This window comes from Gymnoscopelus microlampas, assembly GCF_963454915.1.
Source record: "Gymnoscopelus microlampas genome assembly, chromosome: 19".
Taxonomy (NCBI): Eukaryota; Metazoa; Chordata; class Actinopteri; order Myctophiformes; family Myctophidae; genus Gymnoscopelus; species Gymnoscopelus microlampas.
The window spans coordinates 7076521-7092718 of record NC_139956.1 but is presented as its reverse complement, the minus strand read 5'-3'; the positions used below and the strand labels follow the sequence as shown (position 1 = coordinate 7092718).

Genomic DNA, 16198 nt, shown 5'->3' with positions numbered 1-16198 from the left:
ATTTTGATGACTCCGTTGCCTTTTCTCTAGCTTCACCAATAAGCTAAGAAATAAGTATTTCTCATTCTGTGTTTGATTCACCAGTTTGAAGGAGTTTAGCCATCAGTTTGACAACATGACCTCACAGCAGCAGCATTTGGGCCTGAAGGAACTAATCCTCCCTTTCCTCTCCCGACCACAGCCAGGTACTGACTAACTGCAATATCTCAATAACAGTTTGGCTCTCATTTTCAAATGTATTTGCTGAATAAATATATTCCCATTCTATTCTCAATTAGAATGGGATATCTTTACTGGAAAATGTTTTGACTGGTATTTGCAGCCATTTTTCTGTTTGAATGCCTTAATACTTTGTTCTGATCTGTCCCATACAACAGCAGTGCTTACTGGCTGCAGAACAACTTTGGGCCATTCTCAGCCCTTGTGTCTGTCAGAGAATTCCTGAATCTCAACCCAGGCTTCTCCCCTGTAAGACTTCATCGCTGCCACATAAAAAAACTCTAAAGAATGATTAGACCAAATAGTTACCTTATTATTATCAAATAAAATCCAGTGGTGGTGATAATCTTTTCTTGACTGTCTTTCTGTCCAGCTGGAGGCTGTAAGGCTCCTGTCTCCAAGGCAGAGTGCAGAACTTGTGGTGTTGCCTCTTCCTGCTGAGAAAGACGTTGTCATCAACGCAGTGTTTGACTCCCTGACTGCATCTCCAACTGGATTGGCTGAGTTTGTGTCCCACCTTGTTATGTTCTCTGGAACGGTAAAACACATAAAGTAACGATAATAGAAAATGTAACCATGCACATTAAGGTTTGAAATGACAACATATTTTTGCCACTTTTCAGGGAAACATTTCCTGCTCATCGTACCAAATAATGTAAGTAGATCCATCAATATATAGTATTATGTTTTTTGAAGACAGGTAGATGTGATTTCATTCGTTATTATTGGCTGATGTTAACCCCTGACTTGTTGGGTCTCAGTTTCACCAGACTGGACCAGGCCATGCCTACTCTTCCTCAGAGTGTAGCATCATCCATCGCATACATGAAGCTAACTTTAGCTCATCACGTTCCACCAGGTGAGATCTTCTATCTACATGACGTAAACATTGCCGTTACATTTACATTTTATTTGTATTGGTTATTTTGCTTTTCCATGGTGTTTTAGAAATGAACAAAATCCTAATATCTGCACTTTTCTTTTCTTAGGCTGCATCATATACAGTGGAGAGGTATTTGCCTTAATTTGTTTTAAACGTTAAGTAGAGTATTAGTTAAATGTCATCAAATTCACAACTATTTCCCCCCTTTCTCCCCCAAGTGCAACTTTATTCCAGCAAGTGGTAAGTGTTGTATACCAGCCCCCAACTATGTCTGCCCTGGCAGTTCTGGCAGGTCAGTCTCCGTTTACAATTTCTACTCAAATGTCCCACTTTCGAACATCCAAAGCATAGTCCTTTTTCCCTGAGAAACTGAACTTTGTCTTCATGTGCCTGTGCATTCATTTTCTGACATTCAGGTAAGGGATGCTTGCCGGTACAGAAAATACATGCGAAATCATATGCACCAAAAGGCATGTTGCTTTTGACAGGTGACTTTTCGGCTTTGCTGTCAGACACTGTTGCCACGTAGTAGCAAAACTACTCCCCTTGCTCTTAAATCTGCCTGAGGTTGATTCAGCTGCAGTCCTTGGTTTTGAAGCCTTCACATTGGCAAGAGGATCATGAATGTCGCCGAAAAATGGGTCCTGGAGTATTCTCGCTTGCTTTTCCATAAATAGTACCAAGTGGCTCAATCTTGCTCTCCTTTGCGTTTGCTCTAAAATATCACAAGCTGTCGTTCTCCATTTTTCCTTCAATTTATAAGGCAGTTTGGACACAATGGCCCTCATTTATCAACGCAGCGTATAAACCGCCGTATATTTTTCCATATATTCGGCGTACACCAACGTCGAAGTCACATTTATCAACGCATCCTACACAGCTGATCCGAGCTTACACTTGGTCCCAGCGTTGATAAATGTCACGGCTGAAACGAGCGTCATTTAAATAACACGCCCCATAAATATTCTCAAAACGCCCCGATTTTACGACATGAAGACGAACCAAAATACGATCAAAGACATGAAAAGCCAATAAGAAACAGCCCCCCCCCCCCGCTGGCCTCGCCGCACACGCACACGCACACGCCCGTAGCGTATTGTCACGTAGGCTTGTAGCCTACATGAATGACATATTATGATACCAATCACATCGGCATGAATGGAATACTTTTGTAGATTAATGTATTTAACCCATACCGAGCAGTGCGCGTTCGAGTTACACTAAAATAAAGCCCTCATGTAGGCTATTCCCATTTCCCAGTGAGACTCGGACCGTCGGACGGGCGAGTCCCGTCCCGCTCCGCATTAATGAGAGATAGCCTGGAGAGAACATTAATGAATGAAGGCTGGTGTGTGTTGGACCATGGGTTAAATGTCTGATCTCCCGGTGGCCATGAAAATATAACAGCAGCGCCGCCTGTTAGACCGGTGCTCGCGCAGAAGAGTGCTCTCGCAGAAAGCGCCCGTATATTTTGAAAATAGCAGATCTACAAGCTCACAACGCGTTGCTGGCTTGTGAGCTTGTAGATCTGCTATTTTCAATACAGACAGATCTACAATCTTATCTGAATGACTGTTAAAGCAGTTTGTTTAAATTACTTTATAAAATGTTATATTTTCACAGGGATTATTTATTAGTGTAGATATACAGATTTATGAGTGGATTAGGTGTCCAATGCCTCTCAGACAGTCAAACAATGCTGCTCCGCAGGTCTAGGATGGAATAAACGGGTGCAGCCAACGTCAACAACTGGTCCCGACCAGACGTGAGATCTCAGCGTACCGTAGGATAAAGCCCACGTCAGGATATATTGATAAATGCCGAAAATTGCGGTGATCTCGCCGTACGCCCATTATTTGGTCTACACCGCGTTGATAAATGAGGGCCAATGAGTTTCAGGTTAGAAGTCAGATCCAGGTCCTCTATATCCTCCAAATCTCTCATTGCGTTACAACAGCCTCTCAGGAAGAGTGCATAAGCATGCAGTGCATCTCCATCCTCTGCCTTAATACTTTTCCAATTTAAAGCTTTTTCCATATAGGCACTTGAGATTTTTATGTTATCTCCTAAATGCTTTTTTAACAGTGTTTTAGCGTGAATGTAGCCTGTGTTGGCATCCATATGAAGACAGCTCCTAACCAATTCTCTGCAGGGTCCAGAGGTGTACTGTTCCAAGTAATATAGCCTATCTTGGTGGCTTCTAGTCTTTTCCTCAATACCATGCTCAAATGCCCTCATCAATGCCTGGTAATCTAAAGGGTTGCCATCGTAGACTGGGATTTCCTTAGAGGGAAGTGAGGTCAATTTTAGCTGTACAACCAGTAAATCAGCAATCTCATTTTGCCTCTGTATTACAGTCAAGAATTTGTCGTCATTGTCTGACACTGTAATTCCAGTTCCTGTCCCAATTGCTTGCTGTTGGGTATGAGTTGCTGTGATTTCTGGTGGCCTTAGGCCTGGGTTTGATGGTCCTTGTAATTTTATTTTTTGTCTGGCTCCAAGTGAATTAATTGGAAATGAGTCCATATTGATGCTTGGGGTTTTAGTATTTTCCAGATACTCATTCATGGCATCATCCTGTGATTTTGGCTGTAACATTTGTGGTTGTGATTTAAGCAGTGATGGTGCTGGTGGTTGTGAAATGGAGTCAAGATCCGCCAGGATTTTTAATCTAGCATCGGATTCAGCCAGGCATATGTCCAGTTCCATTTGTTCCAGTCTGGCTGGCTTGCATTTTAGCCTGCTCCATTTCCAGAGCCTGCTTTGCCTTTAAAGTCGATGCCCTTATAAGGAGCACAGCCTTCTCAGCCTCAGCCTTGAGTCGGGCTGCGGTAACTGATGAAGTGGTTGATTTGGCTTTTGAGTGTTTTGAAATATTGGAGATACTGTCCTGGGGCTGCACAGTCAACTGGTTTTGTTCATTTTTCCATATTTCCGCTTCCTTTAGGAATTCAATAAACACGACGCTTTTGGCTCATACCATTGCGTTCTATCCTATCCTTGTCCTTTATTGCGCACGCACGCACGCACACACACGCACACTTCAGAGATGGATAAATTCAGTATTTTCTTTATGACCTGTAGGTGGTGCATCCCTTTCCTATGTGAGAAGTGCCGCTGGCTCCAATGTCAACATGGACCTGGATACCTTTGTCAATCTGGACCCGAGTGTGTACAGGTTAGTGGCGTGTGCGTGCGTACGTGCGTCCTTGTGGTTGTGAAAGGCAAGTGGTTAATGTATGTTTTTATAATAATTTATATCTACAATAACTAGTAACTAAAGTTTTCAAATAATTGTAGTGGAGTAACAGTACAATATTTGCCTCTGAGATGTAAGTAAAAGTATAGACAATTGGAAATACTCCAGTAAAGTAAAAGTACCTTCTAATTGTACTTAAGTACAGTACTTTAGTAAATGTACTTAGTTACTTTACACCACTGGATATTTCATACCAGTGTATTGAAGGACATTTCTTTCTCTTCCACAGGGAAGTCATGTGGCTCTGCTGGGGAAATCTCCAACGGTCAGTTTGTGTACACTGGATCAAAGTTTGGAGACTATCGAAACGCGCCACTGAGGCCGGTGTGTATGTATATTCATGTTGTCGTCGTCGTCCTCGCATCATAGCCCCGCCTCGCAGCCCCGCCCCGCGCCTAAAAACAAGCGCTCGACCCTCTATCTAAGCGGTTCCCTGGAATGCCAATTTACCTGTGACATATAGATGTGTATATATATATATATATATATATATGTATGTATATATATATATATATATATATATATATAGGGAAATTGGAAAACCAGTGAAATTGCAAAAGGAGCGCTCGTTTTCACCCCCCCTCGCTTCCCCCTTTGTTATCGATTCACTTTGATTGCGACAGGTGACGTTAATCTGTTTATGTAATCAACACAGTAACACACTAGGCAATTCTGTAGAACCAACACTAGAGGGCAATGCAGGCCGGACTTACCGTTGGGCTAGGGGGGGCTGCAGCCCCCGGGCCTCCAACTGGAAGGGCCTCCGATTTTTTTGTTAATTTTTTTTTTATTTTATTTTTTTATGATCAAATATTTTTTTTTACGATCAAATTGTAAAGTATTGCAATCCAATTCAAGTGAGATCTGTGTTTAGTTATTGTATATTTAGTTGTTTTATGGTTAAAACATCGAGAGCCTCTGCTATCCACACTGTCACTGACACTGAAGAAAGACAGTGCCTGTAGTGTCTGTCAAAGCCTAATCCGGTCTAAAGCCCGCCTACTACTGTATCCAGTATTTTCCACACACACATACATGCACACACCACTTCCGTATCCGCTCTAGCCCCACCGACCCCCCCCCCGTGTAAATCCCAAAATGGTTTGGTCCACAGCAGTCCGCATTCCTCCTCATTGCACGTTACGAGTAACGAGTGTGTTTTTGGGCGAGTGTTTTCCTGGAAAACACTCGCCCCAAAACACACTCGCACCTATTTTTTTCGCCGGCCGAGGCCGCTGGATATACCCGGGGCGAGTGTGTTTTGGGGCGATGCGTTTATGTCGGCCTGGCGCAGCATGCAACATCCAACATGTGGTTTTTCACCGGTTTGTTTACAAGTCGAATTTGGGAAAAGAGCTCGACAACAACACAACGAGAGGATACAAGAGCTATCTGTGCTAGTTGCAAAGTGTGCAGATTTAAGCAAGTATTTTAAAACGGTGAAAGCTACCGAGGAAAAAGAAATAGAGAGTGGTAGACCGACCCCCGCCGACTCGAGGAGTTACATCCAAGGATTCGTAGTGTATAATTATAAACAAACAACCTCCTGGTGCTTCCAAGGGTCAACAGTCTGGCTTGCGAGACTAGAATGAACTAGTCTCGCGTCACCAGACAACTATTCCACAATCTCTGAATGCTAAAACATTTGTAAATTGTGGGAGGCAACAGTCTGGTGACGCGAGACTAAGAATGAACCTAACCAATGTTAATCGTGATCCGGTCTAAAGCCCGCCTACTGTATCCGGTAATTTGCACCCCACACATGGATGCAATTTCCGTTTCCGTATTCGCTCGAGACCCAGACCGGATCAGCAACCTAAAAAACGAATGGACCCCAGTACAACGTTTTTGTTTTTTTATTGACTTTTTATTACACATGAAATACAAACAGAGGTTGGACATGTAATATGGCAACATCAAATTAATAATAAAATAAAATAAAAACAACAGGAAGAAAAATAAAGAAAACAAGTATGTCAGTCGGCAGAAAACACATTTTTTTCAAATTCTGTGATTACGTGATTTGGAAATGTTAATTTGATTTTGATTATTTCTTTGCCAGCGTGTTTTATTTTCGGCATGTATACATTTTGGCATGGCTTGTGTTGATTTCACCTATTATTTTGACTTTATTATTATTACGAACAGAAATCTTGGTGACGCAAGGTTTAGGCTAGTACCACGTGACGACAATGTTTTTGTTTTTTCGCTTCCTGCTTCCGTGTTCTACTCTGAGGTCACGTGAACGTGAAGCAGCAGCAGAGACTAGAGGATCACCTGCAGGACCGTGTTGATCTCTCTCTGGGTCAAAACAAAACATCTATTATACACAACAACACCCACATTTCCTAACTACCCTACCCGGGATCTGAGGGCTCCTCGCCCCGCTACGCCGCCGAGGAGGAGGTGCCGGTAACATGGCGGAGGACGGGGAACGCTCGCCGTTGTTGGCGGAACAACACGACGGCTCCAACGGCTTCTCTCCCGGAGGAGGAGGCAGCTCGTATGGACGTCCGCCCAACCCGCAGGGTGCGTGGGCTGAGCCGGGATCAGGCTGTTTTTGTTTACATGCGTTTGTTATTATACCAGTCAAACCTCAAACCTTTTTGTGTCAAGGACCCCCACACATTGATATATATTTGGCCGCGGACCCCCCCCACCATCTGAAAAGGTTTTGTCCCAGGGATCCCCAGAATAGAAGATATGTGTTTAAAAATGCAAAATTATTGAAATATTTTAATCTTTCTTTGATATTTTTCTAATATTTTCAAAAATAGCGGATACTAAAGTGATCTGCTTGCAGCGTGGCACTAAGTGACGTGCTGCAAGCTTGTACATCTGCTATTTTTGAATAGCCAACATAAATGGAAGTGGTTAAGATGATTGTGATGCTATTTTGTCCGGGGACCCCACTTTGAGAACCAATGTGTTATTATACCGGTGGTTCTCTAACAGTTTTGTGTCAAGGACCCACAAATTGATAGTGGACCGCGACCATCATTTCTTGAAAAGATTTTGTGCCAGGGACTCATGATAGAAGATTCTGTCACAATTTTGACGTTTTTCGAAAAATAACAGATGTTCAAGATCACAGTGAGCTTGTACATCTGCTATTTTTGAATAGCCAAAAATTAAATGGAGCTTTGGGGTTTGCACTGTTCATCTTTTTGCTGGGGACCCGCTGGAATGACCCCGTCAATGACCCTGCTTTGGTGTCCCCCAAGCCCACATTGAGAACCAGTGGTCTCCATATACATATTACTGATATTACAGTGGCTTCAAACCTTTTCTTGTCAAGGACCCCTTTGTTTTTAAATAGTAGATTTACAGTATGTACAGTATATAGGTTTAAAGAGGTTAAACAGGTGTTTATGCTATATTAACTAATTTTCCTGGGGACCCCCTGGATCCCCCTCAGACAAGGACCCCTGGGGGTCCCCGGATCCCACTTTGAGAACCACTGTTATATATCACTATTATTTTAATCACAGAGGATTTTATGGGACCTGAAAACCACCTTAGGTTTTCTGCTTAAAAATATTTTTTGAAAGCTGGACATTTCTCATGAGGAATTCTTAAAATATTATTTTAAAGAAAAACCTTTTATGAAGACCTTTTTAATGCAAATGGACTTCTTACAAACATTGGCAACATAAACAAACCCCTTACAGCCAACAAATACAGCAAATACTGTCAAAAACAATATGTTGACTAATGTTTTGGCCTTCTATCAAGAGCTGAGTCAGTCACCTGTCTGGCGAGGCTACCATTTGTTTACGTTTGTATCACTAAGTTGGGCCTTTAAACCACGGAATAGTATGTGGACACTGGGCCCCTGGCAATTTCTAACTCTTACTAGTCACCTATTATAAAAACATGTTTACCCAGAAATACTGGAAATGTATTGAAAACATGCGTCCGGTAATTATACAGGGTAAAGCATGCGGGTGGTCACATGCAAAAGCAGATAAATAGTGTATATGAAATGAAACAATACATCAGTCCCCTAAATCTATGTAATTTAGCAGTAGTAGTGAATTAGTGATCAATGTATATCTTTCTATCCATTCCCCTGCCTTCATAATCATATTCTTCTCTTCTCTTACTTTCTCTCAGTCTCCGTCATTGACCTTACTCACTGGTTTCTAATTACTCTTCTTATCTTTCTTGACAAGACATCCCTCCGTACTTCTTAAATCACATTCCTGTTATTCCCTTCACAGTTCTGCATTTCATTTTTTTTACGCAACACCTCTTTCTCTCTTCTCTCATTCTGTCTTTCTCATATATTTTTCTCCTTGGGTTTTTTCCATCTCCTTCTGCCTCTCTCCCCTACTTCTTTGCCGTTTCCCTTTATTACAACTACAAATAATTTTTCCTCCCCCATTTTTTGCTCATCCCACCTCACTAACTCAACTCTCTCTGTCTCACACACACACACACACACACACACACACACACACACACACACACACACACACACACACACACACAATCTTTATCACTGTATCAATATAATCTCGATCACTCCTCTATCCTCTTCTTCGTCACTCATTCTCTCATTCTGACCTGAGATCCCCCCCATTAAACTAATAACCACTAACCAGCAACAGATACTGCAGATGAATATTTTATATTTGATTGATTGCCAGTAAGGAAGATGGCTGGTCCTGGGACAGTAACTTGATATGCACACAGCAGTAGTTTGACTAGTTTCCTCAATGTTTTGTAACAGTGCTGGTAGTGATTATGAACACAACCTCACCCTGTCTTTGTTCAGACTGAAGTCCTCTCTCTTTTTTCTTTAATGCACAAAAATGCACTCGTTATTATGCTTTAACACAACTAAAAATGGCACATCTACAAGTGCCTCTTACAGTACGTTACTTGTTGTGAGCTTGTAGATCAGCTATTTTTGCTATTTGTCGTAGGACAAAGTATATACAGTAGGGCTTAAATGGTTAAAGTATGTTTGTTTCACAAAAGCGAATAAGTGATCTATAGTCTACATTAATGCGTGTCATATTTGTCCTTTTTAGCTGTTATGAAGTATCATTTGGTATTATCTGTCGATTATAGAGTGTTGATGGAACCAGATGTAAAAATAAATAATGTTTTTGTCTTGCATGCTGCACCATCACTGACCCTGTCTTTCTCTTTTCATTTTGTTACTGGGGGTCTCTCTCTCTCCCTCTCTCTCTTTTGTTCCCTGTAATAAATGTATTCTCTCTCTCTGTGTCTCCAGGCATCATCCCGTTCCCCAGTTCGGGGCTGGTCCCTGGGGAGGCCCCTCCCCCGTACTCTCCCCAGGGGAGCCCAGACAGTAGCAGTGCCCCGGTCATCAGCTGCAGGGTCTGCCAGAGGTCCATATCGGTGGAGGGGAAGACCCACCAGCACGTGGTCAAATGTAGCGTCTGCAACGAAGCTACGGTGAGCGGGAGATGTGTGCACACACACACACACACACAGACTTCCTATTGTGCATCTGTGCTGCAATGTTGATTTTGACAGCAAATTTTGATTTAGTTTTAGTCATAGTCTTTTGAATAAAATTCCATTTATTTTTAGTCATATTTTAGTCATCTGAAATGTTTTAATTTGTGTATAGTTTTAGTCGACTAAATATCATAAGATTATAGTCGACTAAATTTACAGTTGATTTAGTCGACTAAATCAACTGTATGTAAAATACATTTTTACTAAAATGTCATCAAGGCGGTACCTTGATGACGTCGTAATGGCAGATTTTACACTTGGTTGGGTTGCATGCTGAAAATAGCCGATCTACGAGCTCACAACGCGTCGCGCTGCGACGCGTTGTGAGCTTGTAGATCTGCTATTTTCAGAGCGCAACACCCGAGTGCAACCGAACGTAAAATGACTTGCCTTTTAGTTCTACTGGATCTCTTCTCCACTAGTCCCTCACTAACATTTTAGTCTAGTTTTTATTTGTTGACGAAAGTGTCAATATATTTAGTCTTAGTTTTAGTCATCGTTGCTTAGTCTTTATTTATTTTTCGTCATAGTTTTAGTCGACGAAATCAACACTGCTGTGCACACACAGAGACAAAGACAAACAAAATGCACGCACACACACACACACGTAGTCTTCAGTGTGTAAGAGCACTAGGGGTGTAACAAATAAATGGAATTGAAATTGAATTACAGTAATTGGATAATGGATTCAGTGATGTCTCATGTCAAGTTTCTGATAGTGCCGTTTACCACTTCATCAAATGTGAATGCTAGTTTCTGTTATAAAGTGTGTGTGTGTGTGTGTGTGTGTGTGTGTGTGTGTGTGTACAGCCGATAAAGAACGCTCCAGTGGGGAAGAAGTACGTGCGCTGTCCCTGTAACTGTCTACTGATCTGCAAGGTCACCTCACAACGCATTGCGTGTCCTCGACCATACTGGTAAGAGAGAGAGAGAGAGATGGAGGGGGATAGGGCGGTAGAGACCGATAATTACATTCTGTGGATATCAATTATTAAGTCATCGCTGTCGGGCAGAAACCAATCTCCATATTCTAACTTTTTATGTTTTTTGGTAAATGAATACCCTAGTTTATCATTCTCTACAGCGTCACACAAAAGCATCAAAAGTAGCAGATCTACAAGCTTGAAACGCAGCGCAAAGCGACACGTTTTGAGCTTGTCGATCTGCTACATTTGCTATTTTTGAATTTGAATCCTGAAAAGTATGGAGTTTTGGACAGGTTTCCACCAGCACACACACACACACACACACACACACAAACATCAGTCACCAATCTATACACTATCTAAGGGAATGAAAGAAAGAAGAGAGAGAGAGAGAGAGAGAGAGAGAGAGAGAGAGAGAGGGGGGGAGTGTTTGTCATAAGGATTGAAGGTTGAGGAAATCTGCAGAAAGTGATGACATTTTGCCGGACCTCTGTGTACTGTGTGTCTCGTCTTCTAGCAAACGCATCATCAACCTGGGACCAGTTCACATAGGGAGAGAGAGCCCTGAGCCACAACAGCAACCTGTTGGAATCAGGGTCCTCTGTGGTCACTGCTCCAATACATTCCTGGTATAACACACACACACACACACACACACACACACACACACACACACACACACACACACACACACAGTTGTGAATTAGAATTCTGACCATGCACTGTGCCACTGTAAATTGCTAACGTAATCATGTAATCACCGATTGAATTAACTTATTCTCTGTCTACACTGAATGTGTATCCATTCCATGTTAATCTGATGTCATGCTCTTTTCTGCCTTCACCTCAGTGGACAGAGTTCTCAGACCGAACCCTAGCAAGGTGTCCGCACTGCCGCAAAGTGTGAGTATCTGTCTGTGAGAGGGGGGGGGGGGGGTGCTTGAGTGTGTTGAATGTGTGAAAGAGAAGAAAGCTGATCAGTAGCGTTCACGCGTTAAAGGCAACTCACTTCCTGGTTTTCTATTTCCAGCTCTTCCATTGGTCGACGGTACCCCAGGAGAAGGAGCTTGCTGTGCTTCCTGTTATTCGTTGTTGTCGCTGCCTCTGCTGCAGGACTCATGGTATGTGTGTGTGTGTGTGTACGCCTATTTTCGTACGTCTTTCTGTGTCTCTTTCTGCCCATTCGTCTCACTGTGCATGCAGGGTGTGTGGTGGTTCATAACAGTTGATATCTCAGCCCATGTAGATTTTGTTTCACCATATCTTTCGTGTATGTGTGTGTGTGTGTGTGTGTGTCAGGCTGGTACATGGGGACCCGCCCAGCAGACCAAAGGGATCTACGTCTCCTGGGTGTTACTGGTCTTACTCTCTCTCTTCGTCCTGGCCAGGACCCTCTACTGGACCTGTCTGAAGATCAGTGACCCCATATCCAACATCACGTAGAGCACTGCTTCTTAACATGACCCCCAAGGGTGCTTGATGGGGATCCACAGGGTCCCCAGCTAAATAATTGATGTTTAGGGACCAAATGGACCCTTACAGGTCCGTAACTCCGAGAGTGTACAAATGCAACCAAAATGTTCCATTTGCATGTTCTCCCCGTGTCTCCTAGGGTAGGTACCCTCACAAAAACATGCAGTAATCCTGGTCTCTATGCTGCCTCCCCATGGTCAGCCGGGGGACCTGATGGAGGGGAAAAGGAACTGGTTGGAATAACGTGTTCATTCCACGTGCCACGTCCAACCGGGGAAACCCCCCCCTGTCAGGTGATAAGAAGCGGCCTGCTCACTCCTCATGCATTGAAGAAGGCATGAGCTCAGTTCTGGGCTCTCCCCAGGCTGGCAGAGGGAGAGTAGTGCCCAGGATTACAAGCTTAGGCATTGGCACTGGGTAAAAAAATATGGTTACAAAATCGTGGGATAAAAAAATTGGTGAAAAAAAAATGGTTCCATTTGTACACTCTCGGTTAAATTAAAAATGAGGATTTAGGTCTCAGAGAGAGAGAGAGAAAAAATGGGGGTCTGTGGACTAATGCATATCAAACTGGGGGTCCTTGAGCTTTATAAGGTTTATAATTACTGACATACAGGAAGGGAAGGATAGGAGGAAAGATGGAAGGAGAAGAGAGAGAGAGATAGAGGTGAAAGAGAAAAGATAGAACAGTAAGGAAGGTGAGGGAAGAGAGATAGATGTGAAATAGGGACAGAGGAACAGAGGGATGGATGGAGAGAAGGGAAAAGAGATAGGTTCGAACTGGGGGTAGAGGAATGAAGTGATGAGAGACAGAGGAGAAGAGAAGAACTATATTAACTTCATTAAAAGTGAATGAAGCCCATGTTGATTTTGTAGTTAGTTTTCCTGTACACGTTAAAGGTGCAGGAAGTGATACTTTTTAAATGATTCTATGTTCTGATAGTAATCACTGCTATTATGTGTTTGTTCAGTAACAGGCATCTCTCCAGCTCTTTAGTACAACAGAAAAAGAAATTCAGGTCGGGATACCAATATTATCCAATCGGGAGAGGGAACTCACACAGGATGCAGAATAAACAAGTGAAACTGGAAGTGAGGACACTTAGCAAGTGAGCAGACAAAAACTCACTGATACTGGAACAGAAACACTATGAAATTGAAGCTGATGAATGGCTACTCTTTCCTGATTGGATGAAATTGACCATCAAGGCCTCATGTTGCATCTTCCGTGGAGCTTTTCTGTCCTACCAGCTGTAAATGAACGTAGAAGCTGGGCTAAACCAAAACGCCACTGCTGAGACCAGTGTGGACAATGCTTAACAATAATGTCCAACCTTAAGATACACCAGAGAGATACATTGGAGAGAAACCATACAGATCTGATCAGTGTAGTAGAAAACACAAAATGTTCAACCTTAAATTGGTGACAAATCTTAAACAAAAAAAATATTTTTTTTTGTTCAGTTTATCGAAGAGATGGGGAGACCTCTTCTACTGAACACACACTATAGCAGTTCTTACAGTACATAGAGCTTTAACAATTTAACAAGAAACATTTTGTTTTAACCAAAAATATAATTTACACTACCTTTTAAAAACGACAGAAGTGTAAAAACATTGCAGGCTGAGCTTATAGTACGCTGTGATTTAAGCAACGCAGCTACAGCTGATTAAAATTAATAGTGTTCAAGCATTGACAATACTGTTGACCTACCGCCAACATTCTGCACTTGTTAAACTGTAGAGGAATTTAAACGAACTACAAAATCGACTCGGGGCCTCATGCCCCATTAACAAACTGAGCAGCTATGCGGAGACATAAGAATGAAACTGGGAAGGTTTGCGCTTGTTACAGAATCTAAACTTGGCCCTGACCTCTCGCCTAACCCTGTAGCTCTGTCGATAACTGGTGAACACGTGTTCCTGTTTTTTTGTTCTCTACTGTGTCACTTTAAATGGCTGTGGGTCAGAGTTGAGTTCCAAAATGAATGCTATCCGAGCAATCTTACACTAATGTATGCTTTTTTAATTTATTCTAATACATTCAAGGGGCATGTGGTATGATTTAAAACACACGCTTGAAGACTTTCCTTCCTAAACGCGGTATCAACCTTTTGTACCACGTGTACAAAACGATTGATAGCATCACATAACATTAAAACATTTTATAGCTTATTTTGTAACTGTTAGCAGATACATTACGTCCTATTTTGACTAAATATTGAAAGGTTGTCTTCATGTGTTATGTCTGTATGTAATTTTTAGAACCAAACACCTCCATTCCTTATTTACAAGAAGGTTTTATTTACTTTTTATGGGTTTGATTTGATCTTGCCTGGTCCCCATTAATCCCAGTAAACAAAACACCACCAGGGACCAAATGACATGAATCATTTGGGAGCCACATTTGTTCTTAGGAATATCATTGATGGCCAAGGTGTGTAGATCTGCTATGAGATGTACAAACCCTCGCATACAGCAGATTGATGTGCTGAAACTAGAGAAGAGGCTGGATGATAGATAGTCTGATGTACCTGAGAGACGCTGTCAGGTTGAAACCTTGTATCTCTGTATTTTCAACTTTATGTTTGTCGTCATAGTACAATGTCACACAAAATGATTAGAAATAGCTTTTCTTTGGCCATTTTAAACAAACACCTGAATGGTTAAGTCTGTCTGTGGATTTGATATGAATTGAACCAATGTTAAGTATTTACCATAGCTTGTGACTAAATAACTACATTGGATCCATTGGAAGCCAGGTTCTTTCTTCCATTTCCTGGAAAATATCTGTTTTGGACATACAAGGTTTCTACTCGACAGGGACGATATGGAGTTCATTCACCTGTTTCTACTTGATACTACTACTACTAACTACTGCTGTTGATACTAATACTACTAGTAATACTACTTTTACTAGTATTGCTGCTTTTAATTTAGTACCACCACTAACACTACTCTTACTACTAATACTACTGGTACTCTTTTCTCCACTCACCACCTCTCTCGTTCTACTGACTCTTTCTTCTTCCTACCCTCCCCTCTTATTCATTTTTTTCTGATTCTTACTCAACCTTATTTTTCTTTGGCTTCCTTCTTTGTCCATCTGTCTCTTCTTCCCGTTTGTCACACTCTTTCCTCCATCCATCCTCCTTTCTTTTATTGAGCTCAAACTCTGCTTCCAAGTTAAACAGGAAGTAGTCTGCGGCAGGTTAAAAGTGATAATCATGTAACCATTTAAAGCCTCCATTCTTAGTAAAACGGAGTTGCAACTGTACTTGGATCGCTTTTTATCCCCAATGCACCAAAGTTCTTTGGCCAAAATCGCCGATATACGAGCTCACAACGTGTCGCGACGCGTTGTGAGCTTGTAGATCTGCTATTTTTGCAAAAGTTCCCCCCAGAATATGGATGCTGGGGTTCAAGTGGTTGACAAACAATTTGACCTGTTGTTCATTTTTCAATAACTCTTATTAAGCGAGTCGATCAATAACTGCTCGATAAGTGATCAAATATGAATGGTTCCTTACACAAGTCAGATGACTCATATGAAACTTGATGAGTCAGTTGAGGCGTCATTGAAAAAAAAAAGAAGTTTGATATGAATGGGGACATGAGGGCTGAGTACTTTGGTGTCGGGATTTTATTTTTTCAATTGTTTTGTTCTTATAGGAGAAATGTTATATAAAACAGAAATCAGCCACTAAGTAGACACTGATTATTGATGACAATGCAAATGATCATTCTGTTATAGATTCATGGTGGTCATTCAAAATGGGTTTCTGTTTCTTAAAAATGCATGGGAAGTAGGATCATTATTTCACATATTTTATACATAGCTTATATATTAATTCTGATGGGAAGTATTTAATTTGAATTCCCTCAACGCAAAAGGGAATTAGGGAACAACTCTCTTGTTTTTAGATTGTCTCTTTCAATTAG

The 16198-nt window shown here is 41.7% G+C and overlaps 1 protein-coding gene across 1 annotated transcript in view; it reads left to right on the top strand.

Annotated features, from left to right (window-relative positions):
- Positions 1 to 6607: 6607 nt before the first annotated feature.
- LOC311034944 (type I phosphatidylinositol 4,5-bisphosphate 4-phosphatase-A-like) overlaps positions 6608 to 16198 on the top strand; it is a 9886-nt gene continuing 295 nt past the window's right edge. The window contains exons 1-7 of the mRNA XM_084042977.1: positions 6608 to 6890; positions 9607 to 9791; positions 10668 to 10774; positions 11301 to 11412; positions 11634 to 11686; positions 11814 to 11904; positions 12083 to 16198. The exon at positions 12083 to 16198 is cut by the window's right edge and continues 295 nt beyond it. Of these exons, the coding sequence (XP_083899103.1) occupies positions 6779 to 6890; positions 9607 to 9791; positions 10668 to 10774; positions 11301 to 11412; positions 11634 to 11686; positions 11814 to 11904; positions 12083 to 12226 (804 nt within the window). The 5' untranslated portion in view covers positions 6608 to 6778 and the 3' untranslated portion in view covers positions 12227 to 16198. The remainder of the gene's footprint in view (positions 6891 to 9606; positions 9792 to 10667; positions 10775 to 11300; positions 11413 to 11633; positions 11687 to 11813; positions 11905 to 12082) is intronic.